General features: G+C 39.2%; 2 protein-coding genes and 1 long non-coding RNA gene across 4 annotated transcripts in view; 1 reads left to right on the top strand and 2 right to left on the bottom strand.

The window, feature by feature from the left end:
* Positions 1–419: 419 nt before the first annotated feature.
* Positions 420–14,522, bottom strand: BCAS2 (BCAS2 pre-mRNA processing factor). 2 transcript variants are annotated; one of them, XM_072644422.1, is made up of 7 exons: positions 14,155–14,522; positions 12,051–12,143; positions 8,531–8,601; positions 6,910–7,071; positions 3,440–3,490; positions 1,507–1,587; positions 420–807 (listed from the first exon to the last, which is right to left on the bottom strand). In XM_072644422.1, the coding sequence occupies exons 1-7, from the start codon at positions 14,245–14,247 to the stop codon at positions 681–683; spliced, it is 678 nt and encodes a 225-aa protein (XP_072500523.1). In that variant the 5' UTR covers positions 14,248–14,522; the 3' UTR covers positions 420–680. The 2 variants fall into 2 exon arrangements, with proteins under 2 accessions (XP_072500523.1, XP_072500524.1); XM_072644423.1 differs by lacking the exon at positions 12,051–12,143 and having other exon boundaries at positions 14,155–14,310.
* Positions 14,523–14,577: 55 nt separating this feature from the next.
* LOC140527470 (uncharacterized) lies at positions 14,578–16,066 on the top strand. The gene is made up of 2 exons (XR_011974808.1): positions 14,578–14,878; positions 15,294–16,066. It is a non-coding gene; the product is annotated as an uncharacterized lncRNA (long non-coding RNA).
* The window catches only part of DENND2C (DENN domain containing 2C), an 86,811-nt gene continuing 84,905 nt past the window's right edge, over positions 16,061–17,966 (bottom strand). The window contains exon 19 of the mRNA XM_072644421.1: positions 16,061–17,672. Within this exon, the coding sequence (XP_072500522.1) occupies positions 17,641–17,672 (32 nt within the window). The 3' untranslated portion in view covers positions 16,061–17,640. The remainder of the gene's footprint in view (positions 17,673–17,966) is intronic.

A 17,966-nucleotide genomic window follows, 5' to 3' on the forward strand; every position in this document is an offset into this window, starting at 1 on the left:
TAAAACCAGTTCCTAATTTTATTACTTACTTTCAATTTTTATTAATGTCTCCTTTCTCACTTTCAATTTTATTAATATCACCTTTTGATTTTTCAGGATTTCCAGTTTGGTGTTTAATTGAGGATTTTAATTTTCTCATTTTTTAAATTGCACACCCAATTTAAAAATCTGTTCTTTCTCTACTTCATTGATGTAAGCATTTATAGAGATATAAATTTTTCCCTAGTCACTGCTTTGGCTGTATCCCACAAAAGTTTGGTATGTTATCTCGTTGTTGCTATCTTTATTGAAATTTGTGATTTGAGCTTTTGAGTTTTTATTTCTTATCATTATCTTTATTGTACAGTAGGGGAGAAGTGATACATATATTTAGAAATGTGATATAAAAACCAAAGGCATTATTAAAGTTTCTACTCAAGTTCAAGTTATCAAAAAGTTTTCAAGGTAAAAATTTATTTTCAAGGAAATGTACAAATAGAATTAAATAATACAAAGAACCATTCATTCATGCAGTCTGCACAGTTTCTAAGTTTCCATCATACTCCTACGCATTCAGCCAAGCTGTTCAGGTCATTTTCACTCCCTCAACAGATTCTTACCACGATTTGAGGATCATTCAACTTCCTGATGCCTTAAGAATCCTAAGATGCCTTTCTCTCCCTTCCCCAAAGTCCATTTTTTCAGAAATCCTGCTGGATGTTTTCTTTGTTTGCCTCCCCATGCTGTTGTTTGATTTGGAAGATTTCATTTTCAAGCTGTACAATAGTCCGTTCAATTTCGTAATTTTTACTGACAAGGGAGACCCAACTAGAAAATACAAAGAGGAGAAAAAAATAGCAGCATCAGGTTGAATGTTCATTGATGATTTTAGGGTACATTCACAATGACAGGATAATAGTTTTAGAGTTGGAAGGGACCTTAGAGGGCACTGAATCCAACTCATTTTACAAATGAGAAAACTGAGGCAAAAAGAGATTAAGTGACTTCACCAGGAACATATTAACTATTAAATAACTAAGGCAGGATTCAAACTCAGATCCTCCTGACTTCCAAGTTCAGTGTTCTATTCTCTATACCATCTAGTGGATAAAGAGTAAGAGTGAATAAGGGTGTTTCTTGGAATATTCTGAAAAGGTAGAGCTCTTTCAGGCATAGGATTATCCCAAAGCAAATGAACACTCAAAATACTTTTTAGTTCAGCTATTCTGTAACAATAGCACAGAGCCACTGAAAACAGATACATATTGATAGTGGACAAATCTTATGCTGACAGCACCCTGAGACTGGCAGAAGTCTTCCTTCCCCTTGGTTTCTACTGACATGTAGTCTCTCTGTCACTGCCTCCCACCCTCCCCAAAGAGGGGCTGGGACAGGAGAGGCCAAGGGCTTCAAGATTGGCAAAGGACTCCTGAGATCAACTAGGGCTTCCCATCTGAGAACTGATTCAAAGGTTTAGCAAAATTTCGTGAGGGATTTTGGGACAAAGATGAAATCTTAGGTACTCACGTCGACTCCATTTCTCGTAATTTAGACCCAGCAGTGAGTTGCATGTTCTTTCTCTGCCAGTTTAAGTCCTGAATATGTTTTCTGTTAAAGAGAAATGTAAATATTTGGTTTTGCTTTTAGATACTAATTTTGCTATTTAGTCATCCTATACAATAGCAGTCAGTAAATTCTCTTACAGGATATTCAAGGCCCTGTGCCAACTTGAGTCTTTTTTCATCCAACTTTTTCAACAGTAAAATGGATTTGTGATAGCAGTGATCTGGAGGTTCCCTTCAGCAAGGCAGGCTACAACTCATCTATGCCTACTCATCCCATTCATCTCTTATCCAAGTCCTGTAAGTTTACCATGAGGTTCACCCAATGGACCACAAAGTACCAGGACAACATTCAAGCTATTCACCTTCATCCCTCACCTTTGCCATCTGACTAATCGATCTTATCTCTACTACTGTTCTTCATAGTTACTCATTTTGCATTCCCCATGCTATACTTTGCTCATACCCTCCATACACTTTTCCATTGCCTTTGGTGTATATTAATTTAAAATCCTTAAGAGACTGCTGTGCTGTTTCAGAGCCGTATAACAACATTAGTAGAATATTGTTATATTTTTTAAAATAAATCTTATAATTTCCTGAAAGCAATTCAGCCTGCTCTCCTTAATTCAGGGCTTAACTCATTGTCCATCTACCCTATCTGTCCCACATATATGTAATGATAGACAACCTCTATAGGTCATGTTATAATTCAGGCAACAGATATATGGTTCATCAACTTGATTTTTACTGTGTAAACCTCTTCAGTGTTCCAGGGCTTAATGTAACTAGCACAGTGTCATCCACAAACAACATCTGAAGCACCTTGCCATCCAGAGAATCTCTCTTCAATTTGAATTCTGCTTTGACTCTAGCCATCTACAGTGGCAATGCTGGCAAGTATATATTTCCGTTTTGTATCTTGCCTCATGTTTATGATCAAAGGGTCACTGAACAAGTACTGTTATATCTTTCAAGGAATACCAAATGATTTTTAAAAATATAAACAGAAGACTCCATTTTTCAAAAAAAGCCTTTAGGACAGCATTTTGCTCTACCAAATCGAATGCTTTTAAAAATAAGTGCTGTGGGCTCCTGTATACTCTACGTATTTTTTTTGATGATGTGATGGTAAATATGCAGTCCACTATGCAATGTCAACTACAAAAGCCTGACTATCCCTGAATGATAAAATGGGGATGGTACTGATATGTGTGTCTGTGGAAATGATTCGAGGTAGTAGATATACACACACACACAGCCCACAGGAGATGGATTTTGAGCAGAATAGTGACATGATCAGTTATGACCAGAAGGATTACTCTAGCCAAACCATATAGGACAGAAAGAAACAGAAGTTAAGACTGGAGACTATTAAAATAGTGTTGTTATTCAGTCATGTCTGACTCTTCGTGATCCCATGTGGGGTCTTCGTGGCAAAGATCCTGGAATGGTTTGCCATTGCCTTCTCCAGCTCATTTTACAGGTGAGGGAACAGAGGCAAAAAAGGTTAAATGACTTGCCCAGGGTCACACAGCTAGGGAGTGTCCAAGGCCAGATTTGAACTCAGGAAGATGAGTCTGCCTGACTCCAGGCCCCGCACTCTATCCACTGTACCACCTACAGTCTAGACAAAAATATTCTTTTTGTGTTATGGCTAAGAAAACCTCCTTTTATTAACTGTTGAATGATCCTTAAGTGTCTCATTTCATCCCAACATTGAACTTGAACTAAAATGGTGCCTCTAAAACTCAGTAAAGTAGAAGGGCTGATTATATGGTAAGACCTAGTAGAGCCAAGGTAGGATGTTTGGAATAACTATCATCTTACAAAATATTTCTCTGGAATACTGAAGGTATTCTTAGATAAAAATAAAGCCAATGTAAGGAAAAAGTTACCTTAACTTCTGTAGCTCCTTCTGGGCTTGTTCAATCATGTGAACTAGATTTCTTAACGTGAAGAAAAACGAAATGGAAATAAAAAGATTATGACACAGTAAAGCCCAGTGGTAATGGGCTACCAGTATACAAGCGAAACACAATAGTTAACAAAAAGCAGGCCAAATGTCAATGCTTTTACATTTTGATACATATCTATAAGCAAGAGTTAGTTATCGTGGTAAATTTGTTTTTCAGACATTTGCAACCATTATGAATTTATTACTATATGCTGTTATCATCTATGTTGGAACATGGTACACTGTTTCCACATAAAGTTGTATGGTTACCAAGTTTTCAAAACAGTAACCAATAACACTGCAAAGAAACTGATTAGCACAGTGTCATTAAATTTTTCCTGTTAGAGCAAATTAAACCAAGTGAAAACATAAACAGAATCTGTACAAATGCAGGTGTAACTATTATTTTTAAAATGTACCTAAATTATGCAAACTTTGCAGAAATACATGGGTGCATCACAATGGCTCCTAAGAACAAAAGGCAAATGAAGCAGAGATTTTTCCACCAGCAAACAGATCATTACCCAATTGTGGTCAAAAGACAGGTGACTGTTTGGGGAATGGTTGTACAGTGGCATATTTCTTTGAAAGTACAGTTGGAAATACTTCTTATTCTCACTTTTGTCAAAGCAACAGGAGATCAACAATTTGGTTACAAAAATATCATGCCCTAACAGAGGTTATTTTGCAACGAGACAATGCCTATGTGTAACCTAAGTAAACACAGAGCTGCAATTTAAGATCCTAAAACAGCCTAATATTCTGACAACCATCATACTGGATTCCAGTTCTTATGTTGCCTGTTACCTGCTAGCATCATTAACTGTTAGGACAAGTTAGTAATACAGCAAAAAGAAATGCAAATTCGGGAATGATAACACTCAAAACAATACTGTTCTTTGTCAAAAACTTTTTTTCTCTGATTGAATGAAGCAGAAAATCATAAAATTGCAGAGCTGGAAGTGACCTCGTGATCAATAGTCTTAGTCTATTTGCCCTCAGTTCATGATTACCAGTTAAAAACAAATGGTTACCCAGCCTCTGCTGGAAAAACTACAAAGATATGTAACCAAATGCTAATCCATGGCAACTTATCTGGACAGCTATAATTATTAAGATTTTCTTAATAATTCATAAATCATTAGACCTGCCATGGCAGGGACTTTAGAAGTTCTAGTCCAACCTCTCATTTTATGGGCCTTATTTACTAAGTGATTTACCCAAGATAACATAACTAATTAATGTCAGAGCTGGGACTCACAGCATGTCTTACTTTTGAGTACAATGCTCTTTTCATTGGACCATAATTCTTATATTGAGTCAAAATGTACCTCCCTGGAATTTGCCTGCAATGGCCTCACTTTTGCCTTTTGCTAGCCAAGCAGAATAAGTTTTCTAAATAATAATCCTTTAAATATCTGAGGACAATTTTATGTACCTTGAGATTTTTGGTAACGATGGTATGGAAGCCATTATGATTTGTAAGGTATAATTTCATAAGCACAGACAGTGATGCACAAAGTCCACTTGATTCTAACTATTTTTGTGAGGCATCTTTATCATCTATGACAATCTTTAAAATCCAAGATCAAAATAAACTGAACTTAGAACCAAATGTTTTCACTTGAAAGTGTTAAACCAAGATTTCCACAAATAATAAAGCATATTCAATCTCATTGCTCTATCTAAAAAATAACTGTTAGTGGAAAAAAGATTTTTTTTTACCAATAATAAATGAAATCAAATAAAAGTGAATGTTAAAATATTGCTTATTTCACACTTATCTTCTTTTAAAATTTCTAATTAGCAAGAAGACTCAAATTTGGAAGAGCTACATAGGAATCCTAGCAGAAGGCCACCTAAGCTCAGATTTGTGAATAGCCACCTTTCAACATCCCACAAGCATTGTCCTAGTTGTATGATCATAACCTTTTGGTGCTACTTGACTAGATGCTAGCTGCTTTTCTGAAGCTTTGCTAACTCCTAATAAATGCTTTTTGGATCTGAAGGCGCACATATACTCATGACTTTCAATAGCAGAAATCTAAGTATGAGTTGATTTACTTTCTCCGGGTCTCAGTTTCCTCATTAGTTAAATGAGGAGACTGAGCCTGATCTATTGGGTTTCTTCTAATTCTAAATCCTATGATTCTTCCCTTGATTTCCCTGACACTGGCTTCTCTTGGCAATCCTCCTACTTGACTACTCCTTTTATGAATCATCTTTTACTTGTTAACCCCTGATCATGGGCATTCCTTAAAGCTCCTTCCTAGACTGCCTTGTCTCTATATACTGTCCCTTGGTGATCTCACCTATTCCCATGGGTTCAATTATTACTTGTATACAGATGACACCCAAGCCAGTATTTTCAGTCTTAATTTCCATCCTGAGTTCTAGTCTCACATTACCACTTGCCTGAACATCTTCCCCTATCTCCAATTTAACATATCCTCAATAGAACCCATTACTTTCTCCCTCTAAACCAACACATCCTTCCACTCATTCAGTTTCCTAATCCCAGTTAGCCTCACTTCTTCTCCTCAATCATCATTCACGTCCAGTTGTCAGGTCTTGTCAATTTTAATACATTATCTCTAAACTCCATTCCCTCCCTCCCTCTGGACACATAGGAATACTATCCTAATTCCAAATGTCATTAACCTTTGCCCGATCTGTTAGCATCTAACTGCCATCCTTGTTTCCAGTCTCTTTCCTCTCACTAGTTCATAGACCATACAACTGTAAAAATAAAATCCAGCACAATGTCTCACACATGGTGGAAAGCTTAACAAACACCTGTTGAATTTAAGTGACTTGATTATTAAACTTACCCATCTGTCTAGCTTTTCAGTAATTAACTAGGTTAGTCTCCCAAAAAGTCCATTAACAAGCCCCTCCACCTTGAAAAAATGAGCCAAATCATGTGCTCTCTCCACTGCCATGGTGTTTCAAGAAACTAGGGACACCGACATGCCATGATGAGGTGTTAAGAAGAGGATTTTAGCAGAAGATTCAATCCCAAATATAGGTGGAAAGAATATTCTAGCCCAAAGCCTCCTTAGAATTCCTGAAGCCACTGACTACTGAAGGAGGCAAGGAAAGGAGTAAGAAAAAGGCTGAGTGGAAGATCCAATGGATAGGTACCTCCCATGGCAGTGTAAAGGGATGGTTCAAAAGGAAGAACAGAATGGTCTAGTGGCTCCCTCAGGGAACTGCTTCACTGGAAAGGAGGTCTCAGAAGGAAGGAGACACCAGTGGTTAGAGAAGATATTTTAATCCATCTATATATAAAATAGCTCTTTTTGAGCACAGTGCTCACCTGGTACTAGTATTTAATTTCATAATGAATTCTTTTCTTTAGAAATTTGATTTTAAAAACACCAAAACCAGGCTGAAGAAGTTCTTACTTACTCATTATATACTTTCCAAGCATTGCAACCATGTTGTGACATCAGCTCAAGGTTTTCAATTCGTACTGCCTGATGTTCCAGTTGGGCCATTGAATTGTTTACACATTCCTGCCACGCAGTGATATCATTTTTCTGCCCAGAGGAGGGAGCTGGAAGTTCATATCTGAAATTATATGGCAGGAAAATAATACTAACTATCTCATGATAGTGACAGAAGGGAGTGTTAGAGTTGGAATGAGGAAGACCTATGTTCAAATCCTGCTTCTGATAATTAGTTTTATGATACTGGGCGGGTTACTTAAGTTCTCTGAACCTGAGTTTTCTCATCTGTAAAACAGGGATGATAGTAATAGCATCTGCCTCATATGGATGTCATGAAGATCAAATAACAATGCATATAAAGTGCTTTGTAAACCTTAACAACCACTATTAAAACATGAGTTATTATTTTAAAACTAGAGAAGGATTAAAACAAGACAGAGAACAAGGTGATAATTACTAAAATATTTCTAATTCTAGACACTATGAATTGTATTAAGAATTCTGTATTTTCTATTCCTTGCTCTTGCTATAACTCTTTTTAGAATCAGGTCAAAAAATTGGATGCTTTTTAAAGGCATAGCACATTATAATTATGCACTCAATTTCATTTAATTACTTTTTACCAGATAAGAGCTGAATCCTTGAGTTTAACCAAAGAATTTTACCAAAAACTATTTAAAAAGAGGCTCTAAATTCATGTGGAATTGTGGAAGAGGGACCTAGAACAAACATTTGATTACCACATTTCATTTTTTAAAAAATAAGACAGCTAAACATATAATACAGTATAATAACTATTACAACCCTGCTTACCATTTAGAGAAAAGGCATCATTAGGAGATGTGAGAGTACCAAAAATAGCAACCTCATAATTTCAGCCTTTCCTCCTCCTCCCCAGACTAGACAGGATTTGTCTTTTCCAGAAAATGGGAGCCCAGAAAGGGGGTAACGAATAGATACACCCCCTACAATTCTACCATTCTGACCTAAAGTGGCAATGCCATAAAACTGTCTCCTACATCCAGCCCACAATTAAGAAATAAGTTAAAAATATTTTGAGTGTGCTTAAATTCATCTTAATCAATCTTCTTCCCCCTCCTCAACATCCCTACCACCCTCAATTACACAGAAGTTAAATAGTACATTTTCACAAAATATTTTGAATTAGATAACCCTACTGCCTAACCTCTACTACAGGAGAATAAGAACTTAAATGGGAGTAAAGAGGAAATTTTACACCATATAGCACTTCTTAGGGAAGACAGTGCTGGGTGGGATACAAAAGTGAGTGGCATAAGGGAAGAAAGGGAGGTGGGAGTACATCAAGGACAAACTCTGCCTACTCAGCAATTTTGCCCTGGGTCCTAGTCACTATTACCAGTCTATGAATCATGCTATTGTATATAGTGTGGAACATGAAGGAGGCTATGTACAAGTTAAAACAATGATCACACTATAAAAAACATACATGTAAAACAATATAGTTAAAACCCAAGTTTCTGGGAACCTCTATGTATTTCTCCAGAGAAATCTGAAAATGCATAATATTTTAACACAAACCATCCAGAAAAAGAACTTACCGTTTCATGCTAAGCAGTTCAATTGGTTGTCGGGCAGCCAATCTTTCAAATTCATTTCTCATAATGTCAGTCTAAATTGTGAAGAGAATTATTTTTGGAGGACAATTGCAGATTGGATTCAACAACTAAACCAACCATACATCAACGAAAGAAAAAAATGAAATCATTTTATAACAAGTACAACTTATCCATCCTCTTTTCTCATCCTAATCTCTTCCCTCCAGGAATAGGACAGGGAACAGAGAGATAACTTCAATTTTAAATTGAGGTGGTAAATAACCTGCTGAGGATGGAAAGATAGACAGTACGACCTTTGTAAACACCACTGCTTGCTCACCCTGAGAAGAAAAGATAATATCTTGCCATATGTGATAGGAGTAATAGGGGATAAATCTGGATATTAAATTTTAGTGCTGTATGTCACCTCCAGCCTGCTGTGCCTTCTTTGCTATTACTGACATCGTAATATTTACAAAATGCCCCCCCTTTTTGGTGTGACAGGCAGCTTCCCTCTAAGGTAAACTTGCAGGAACTGCTCTGGCATAATTGTTCTAATAATCAGTTCTATTTAGCCTAACAAAAGCATTCCCTGATGATGTTCATTTTTTTTAAAATTCAGGTTGTTCATTTCCTTCAAAACTGTGAAATTTGTAATAAAAAGGACTTCTATTTTCAAACCAATTCAAGTTACCTAGTACTCTTGAAAGTCTAATGTCACTGATTAGTCTCCATATTTATACCCTAATCTTCTGAAAAATTTTACTGATGATCTTCTTTTTAACCACTATCCTAAAGATGTCTTAAATACATGTCCAAAACTGAACTCATTACCTTTCAGTCAAAACCCTCCCCTCTTCTTAATTTCCCAATTTAATCACCCAGACTCACAGGCAAGCATTTTCCTCAATTGTTCACTCTCTTACCCTGCCATGTCCAATTTGTGGCTAAGACCTGTCCATTCTACCTTTACAATACCTCTCCCATATGCTCCCCTCTCTTCTCTGACACTATCACCGTGGTGCAGGCCCTTATCATTTCTTGCCTACATTACCGCAACAGCCTTCTGGTTGGTTTGCCTTGACTCAAGTGTCTCCCCACCCCAATCAATCTCCATTCTTATCAAAGTGATCTTCCTAAAGCACAGGTCTGACCACATCATTTTTCTACTTAGATAAATTTCAATAGTTCCCTATTTCCTCCAGGATTCAAGTCCTATTTGGCTTTTAAAGTCTTTTATTACCTTTCCTATCATTCTTATAATTTATTTTCCATTCAATCTACAATTCAACTGACACTAGCGTCCTTGCTGTCCTTCACATAAGATACTCTATCTCTTGACTCTGACCATTTTCACTGGTTACCCAGGCCTGAAATATTCTTCCTCTTTATCTCTGCCTTGTAGCTTCCTTCAAATCTTAGCTAAAATCCCACCTTCTGCAAGAAATCTCTCCTGGTCCTCCTTAATGCATGTGGGTGCGTGTGTGTATACACAGACACATTTAGTGAGAGTCTGGGTCATAAAGCTGACACCATCTTCTCTAAGTTCTCATCAAATAAATCAACCTTCTGAGCCTCATGAAGCATAAGACCTGCAAAATTAGGGTCTGGCTATTGACCCACTATGATTAAGTCATAACAAGGGTGCCATATTACCTTCCCTCTAAGACTACTATCAATCTACCTACACATCTTTTTTTGCGAATAGCCATTTTCATGTTGTCTCCTCTTCAAATGTGTGCTCTTTGGAAGAAGGGACTGTTTTTGCCTTTCTTTGTGTCCACTGCACTTTATAAGAGCAAACAAAAAAAGGTTATCACAAATCCATGAACTTTACCTGAAGGAAAGTTCATTGGGCCTTCATTAAGGGCTTTTTAGTTCTTATTGTGGAAACAATTTTAATAAACTTAATTTATCTGGGTTCCCAGCCTGCAGCAGACAAGAAGGAAAATGCTAAGAAGAAAGGGCTGTTGGAAGCAGGAACACTAATAACAGCAAGTGACAACAAGGGAGGAAACAGAGAATGGAGAAAAGCAGATACATAACACAAGCAGCACAGCACAGGGTAATCCTATGTGTGAACTCTTCAGTAGTCTTGGTGCCACAACACAATGATTTTCAGTCACAAGTCATCAGACGTGAAAAACATAAAAGTGTGGTCACCAAACTATTTATAAAGGCAGGAAAGCATATATTATTTAAAGATTTCTATTAAAATGAAAAGTTAGTGCTTTAGAATAAGATTTAGTTATAAAAAAGCCTTTTTTTTATACCACTAAAAAACTGCTCTTTCCAGTTAGAAATGATCTCCTCACTTCCAAATTCAATGGATTTTTTCTCAATCCTAATCATTTAGTCATTGTATCCCCAGTTTCTAGCATAGTGCCTTGCATATAATAATACTTAACAAATGTATGTTAAAGACATCTTTAAAATGTCATCAGAGAAGGAAAGAAAAAAGTCTTTCACAACTTTGGATGGGGGAAAAAATCTTTTAACTAACCAAGGGATAGAGATGATTAAAGAAGATAAAATGGCCAATTATGATTGCATACACCAGATGTCAAATTCAGAAATGCAAGCTATAACACCTACATGAAAAAAAACCTCCAAAACACTAATAAGAGAAATGCAAATTAAAACACCTCAGACCCATTAGATTGACTAAATGTCAACTGGTCATTGGAGGAGCTGTGAGACAACAATTACACTAATGCATCACTGGTGAAAGTGTCTAATGGTCCAACTTGAAAGTGCCTCAGAGTTCACTAAATTCTGCATATCCTTTGACCCAGCAATACCATTACTGGATATATATGCTGAAGAGTTCAAAGATAGCACTAAGCAATATATACATACAAAATATTGATAACACCACTTTTTACTGTACCAAAGAAATGAAAACAAAGTGTGTGTCCGCTAACTGGGGGATGACTGAACAAATAATAGTATGTGAATATAATATTATTACACTACAAGAAATGACAAAAGGGACAGTTTTGGAGAAATTTGAGATGACTTGTATAAACTCATACAGACTAAACTAAGCAGAAACATGGGACAATTTACATACTGACCAGAATACCATAAACTAAAACAACTTTGAAATACTTCAGAACCTAGATCAATTCAATGACTAATTACAATTACAACACATTTTCAAACATTGGCTAGACCAAAGTTCATTTGTTTTCCCTAAGTCACTAATTTCTTACAAAGAAGGACTTCTATCAGAGCTGGAAGAATTGGTGGCTAGTGATTTTCAAAACTTTTTATTTTGGTAACTGTTGAAGAAGAGATACCTGAATATCAAATACACTCTTGTGTTAATGCCCTCAGTAGTGATATTTACAAAATGTTTCTGAAATTCTGTCCTTTGTAAAATTAACCATAAACAACATAATCAGTTTGGTTAGCTGAAATTCACAAGTTACAACAATGATCATCAACAAGAGGAAACTGGGATTCTGTCCTGTGTTCCCTAGCACTTTTCTAGATAGGAAGACAAAAAGTCCACTCCCACCTCAAAAGCTGAGTAATCTGGAGCAGGCAGGTAACTCAGATAATTCTTGGTTGGCCGGTACCGACGTGTTTCCTCCTCTACCAAGGCAGCAGCCTAAGGAAAATGGGAAAAATCTCAGGGGAGTTTATGTAGCAGGCAGAAAGAAAGAGAAGTGGAGGAAAGAAAAAGAGAAAGCAAGTGTTTCTAGAGAAATCATTTCAAATAATTCTGCAGCAGAAAGAGCACCAAATAAAATCATCTCTATTATTTAAAATCTATGCAGCTGTCAAAGGGATTTTCTAACCGTACACTTTCTCCATCATCTTTAGGACCAATCACAAACTCCTTTGTTTGGATTTTAAAACCCTCCAAAAGTGAGCCCTGGCCTGCCCCTCCACCCTGGCATAAGCACTCTGTGGCCCAGGCAAAGACCTTCTTGCTCTGTTTCCTCTCTCTAAGCCTTTGCACTGGCTGTCATCTTGGGCTGTAAAGCATTTGCTCTGTTGCCTCTCAGAATCGCTTTCCCCCCTCAATACTCAATTTAAGCACTGCCTTTCTACGGGAATCCATTTCTCATCATTCCTGATACTGGATTCTTTTCTTCTTTAAAAAAAAAAAAAAGCCTAGCCAGGAAAGGATTCTGACTAAATTTGTGACTTCATTAATATAAGGCTCCAATGAAGCTCCACATCTCCTCTGCATTTAGAGGATTAGAGTTGTAGAGCACTGAGTGGTTAAGCAACTGGTCCAGGGCCACACAGCTGCTATGTGTCAAAAGCAGAACTTCAACCCAGGTCTTCCTGGCTGTCTATCTAAGTCAAGCTGCTTCTTCTTAGTATGCAAATTGTGCTTAAAATACTAATGTGTTTAAAAATACTAATTTGCTGGTTGGTCAAATGTTGAGGTTCAGGGGTGCTGGGGCCCCCCCTAATACCGACACCTGAGACCTGCTTGAATGAATTCAACACAAGCCTTGTTAAAGTCAGAAAAGCAAAGTTTATTAAAGATTCACCATCTTGGGTTGACTCTTAAGGAGCCTAACCCATCAATACCAGCGGTCCAGAAAGAAACTCAGCTAGACAGAGTCTGTGCTGGATTGAACCTGAGCGCCTTCATAGAGATGAGATGGAACTCATATACAGAAAGTCCATAGGAAAGATCTAGAGGTGGTCTAGTGGTCTGGAGGGAGGGTCTAAAGAGGATCTTGATGCGACTGGGGTAACTAGTGAAGTAATCCAGGGTGGGAAGTAGCTGGAAGCAATTGGGAGATATCAAACAATGCAGGGCTTGGGTGGGATGTAGGTGGGGCAATCCAGAGGTAAGAGATAATGGAAGGCCAGGCCAGGCCAAGGGCAACAGATTTGAGTATGAAAGGCCAGGTTAAGTGGGGAGATTCAAGGAGATTCCCAGAGTCTGTACCTCATCACAAAAATCGAAGTCCAGTCTGGTTGGATCTCAGCATGTATGTTGAGGAACAACGTAACATAATCTTGGAAAGGTAGGGTAATGCCAAGTTTTAGGAAGGACTTTAAAGCCTGTCAAATCAAAAGTATGAAGCATCTTCTATGCATAAGATGCTAGGGATGCAAAGAATGGCAAAAAACCAGTCCCTGTTCTCAGTCTAGTCTAATTTGGGAGACAACACACAAACACCTATGTTTGTATATACAGCACGAATTCAGACATATTTATTTGTAATTTGCACTGTGCACAACTAAGGGATAAATGGGAGAGGGAAGGACTGGGAGAGGCTGCTATTTTGACTGGGAGCTAGAGAGGCGGGGGAAGCCAAGAGCGGGAGACGAAGACTGAATTACAGGCACGGGAGCAGCCCGCAAAAGCCCACGGAGGTCTGGGGAGAGAACAGCAACGAATCCTGCAACTCTGCGGGGAGAAAAGCCATACAGGCGGACTCGGGAAAGTTGCCGCGGAGGGAGAGGGCCAAGAAGGGCCCCACGGGGAGGGGGGGCTGGGAGCGGGGGCGGGGCGAGCGGAGAAGGGGCGGGCCTCGCCGGCAGGAGAAGCGAGATCCGGGAGCGAGGGAGGACCGGGGACCCGACAGTACTGGGGCGCTTTGTAAATGTGAGGGGACGAGGCAGGGTCGGAGGGAGGGTTGTATACTCACCGCCTCCCGCACGCCAGGCGCTTCGTAGCCCTGATCGAAGTACGGCAGGGCATCTACCACCACCTCTCCAGCCACAAGGCCAGTACCCGCCATCCTGCGGCCTCAGCCTCTCGCAGCGCACGCCTCCAGGTCGAGCCGTTGGCGCCTGCGTTGAGGAAGTTACTGATCGTGCGCGTGCGCAGTCTTCTCGCGCGTGCTCAGATGCAGTTGCTGAATAATTAGGGTTGACCTTTTGCCAGGAATTTTTCTCCCGTTTTTTCGACCCGACTTCCCCAAGCTCATGTGAGGGGATGATATGAATTCTTCAAATCTCTTTGATTCAATGTGTCCACTGAAAGCAAGTCGGAGACGTAAAAAAAAAAAAAAAAGCCCCGCCCCTTCGGTTAACACGAATCACGTGACTCGACGTCTAGGTGAGGCGCTAGACGCTCTTTTCCCGGCATGCTCCGCGAGAAGCTGGACTCCGGTGGGGTCAGAGGTTAAACCTGCCTCCGCCGAGTCTTTTCTCAATTCCTTCTCCTCCATGGTACCGATTTCTTTCTTCCCCAGCACCTGATGAAGTGACAGCAGCAGCAGCAGGTTTGTAGCAAGTTCTTTCTGCGGCCACAGCCACAGAGGGCCACGCGAGGAGCCCCGTTAGATTCGCATCGGGACCGAAGGGGCTGACACCGAGTGGGCCTCTATGCCGCTCCATCCAGGCCGTGTTTCCGTGTCCGTGCTTAGTGTAAGTCTCCTCCGGCATCTCTTTTGTCACGTGTAGACACAACTCCCCGGCAGGATTTTGAGGTGGGCCTAGGGAGAGACCCTCCCTCCCTTCAAGACTGTTGTAGCTTAAAGGGACGTGGGACTTTAATGCGGCCTAGCAGGAAAGAATCCGTGTTCGTCAAGTCCACCTCGTTTTTACAGGTTGGGATGGAGGCCTGCTGCCTCCGTTTTAAAAAAAATAATCATTTTAACATCTATTTTTTAACATTTTGAGTGCCCAGTTCCCTCTCTCTCCCAGTCCCTCAGCCATTTGAGAAGCCAACACCACCATGGCAGTTATACATGTGAAATCGTGCAAAACATTTCCGTATCAGCCGTGTTGCACAGAAAAAAGTAAAAATAAGTGACAAAAGCTTGCTTCCGTCTGCACTCAGTTCGTCAGCGCTCCGGACGTCGTTAGCATGTTCCTCCTTGAATCCTTGGGAAGTTAAGCATGTGATGTTGTTACCGGTGTGATGGCCTCTATGCCCATTCTGCTGCAGACAACATAACAGAACGAGAGGGATTATCCCGCTGACAAACCCTGACACGGAACCACGTGCCCAGCACTCTGCAGATGCTGCATCCGGCGATTCCTGGAGAGACTATCCATCCGTACTGGCATAGTTTGAATACGCTACTGGACCTCCAGTCTTTCAGACCTGCCAGTGGGTGAGATGGCTTCTGGCTTCTCAAGGCACACAAAGCTGGGCCAAAAAAGTCCTACCCGCAGCCAGATCTTGTGCCTTCAGATCCAGGTCCTTTTCTACCATACAACATTTGTAAGAGTATTCATTCATTCAGCACTGTGCCAACTGCGTAGAGCATGGTTCTGGGTTCCAGGTGAGAAGAGGGCAGTACAACATAGAGGTCCTATGTGAGGCAGGAATTGGTATTTGAAGTAAGGAAATAGGCTCGCTGGAGGAGTGTGTATTAGGTATAGTAGAAAGAATGCTGGGCTTGAAGTAAGAGACCCTGGGTTTGAACTTTGCCTTTGTTACTACCTGTGTGTTTAAACCTTACCTTCCTCATTTGTAAAATGAGGAAATTAGACTAACTGAACTCTCAGGTTTTCTCTACTCCAAAAGCTATGATCTTAAAAGTCAGGCTTCAGGCATTCCATGGCACAACTATTTTGTACTTAAATAAAGTAAAACACTTCTCAAAAGCATATGACTTTTATTCCATTCAAGAAAAATGACTTTTTAAATGTTTTTATTTTTTGAAACATTATAAAATCTGTAAACAACTTTTTATACAAATCTTGAGCAATTCTGCTATCACAGACGTACCCATGATCCATAGTACTTTACAAAAATAAAATACAACAGTTCAAGGAATCATCCTCAATTTAAAGGGCATAACATTGGACCCCATCCCTGAGGCAGGGGGTCTCCTCACAGAGGGACCAACAGGACCCAGCCTGCTATATTTAACTTAGTTTTTCTTCCCCCCACCCTCACACCCACCATTTTATTAATACTCTGTTTTCCCATCAGAGATTCCTTTGGGAACAGCAAAGGGGTGAAGTTCTAGAAGGGAGCAACTGGACAGATGTTTAATCTAACAGGGGCCCTGTTGGGATAAGATGCTTACTATACATTTTAAAACAGACATAGGGCTAGCTTTCCTCTCCAGGCCCAGATTATAGGAATTATATTATACAACATCTACCATCAAATGGTGTCTGCTTCAGATTTATACAGGTATAAGCTACCTGATTAGGCAGCGAAGGCAGATCCTAATTTGCCAGAATAACACAACAAACTAACTGACACAAGTTCATTGCTTGTGAGAATAGCAATGAAATTTATTCTGAAAAACTAAAATTTTGTTAAATTTGAATAAATATGTTTGTGCCAGTTAAATATATCCATATTGGATGGATTCCAGAGTCTGAAAATTAAACATAGTGCTACTAAATGCCACTCTATTCAAAAACAAGCACTGCTTTGGGTACCAAGAGTCCAGGTAGGTAAGTGGTATGACCCTAGAATGAGGTTACATTTCCATGAGGTTCAGCTCTCCCATAGCAAAAAACACAAGGTTTAAGGAGAAACCCAAATTTTGAGTCATTCTGCTGGGTACAGAGTCCCCTGTCCTGAGGGCTAGAAAGTGGCACTGGTTCATTTTAGTTTGATAGGAAACATCTCTAATAACCATGATCTCACAGGGCTGAGTACCCATGTGAATGGACTACAAGATGCCTATCCTGTAAGTAAAAAGTGTTGAAAAGTAGGACTTTACCCACCTGAGTGGGATCCCACAAAAAAGAACATCAGACAAAAACATGAAGATAATATTTGGCTTGGGCCAATCAAAGCTGCCATAGAACTCAGTGAAGGACATCATCCCACCATTCCCACTTACCCTAAAATTTACCATAAGGCTCATGTTCGCCTAATATGTTCATTTTAACTGAACATTAACAAGACTTTCTTGAGAAAAACAAATTCCCTATAGTCCAAGCACCAGAGAATGAACCTAAATATTAAGAAGTAGAAATGTTTTCTTTCCAAAAAAATTGGATATAAAATGAAGACAGCATTGATTTCAGACCACCCTCAAGAATTCAGCTGTGACTCCAAAGTCAGTATCTGGGTAAAATCCTCAGACTGACTGCTTCCTTGAACCTTTTAAGCTTTTCCAAGGCTTATATAGAATCCTAGTCAGTAAGTACATCCTGGTACCTGGACCTGGATAGCATTTCCTGTTTCATTTCAGGTACAGAAATTCAGGTTTTCATTTCTTCTGCAGAAATTTCATTTTATTTCCTAAGGGAAGAAGTAAGCATAGGATACTCTTAAATCACTCATTTCTATCTACTATAAGGCTAATATTTACTCATTGTTTATTCAGTTCTGCCAAGTGCAGAGGTAAGCTTGTCCATAAGTCTGTCAATTGATCTGCGTTCTTAGAACACAAATTCTAACGTTTGCCCAACTAAGTACAGAATCAGCATTTTAGACCTGAAAGATCTTTGTAAATTCAAGGATTTTTAACCTGGGTCAGTGCAATTGTTTTTCACAATATTTAGATAATATTTTTAAAAGCTATCTATAAAAACC

The sequence above is a fragment of the Notamacropus eugenii genome, chromosome 2 (genome assembly GCF_028372415.1).
Source record: "Notamacropus eugenii isolate mMacEug1 chromosome 2, mMacEug1.pri_v2, whole genome shotgun sequence".
NCBI classification, from domain to species: domain Eukaryota; kingdom Metazoa; phylum Chordata; class Mammalia; order Diprotodontia; family Macropodidae; genus Notamacropus; species Notamacropus eugenii.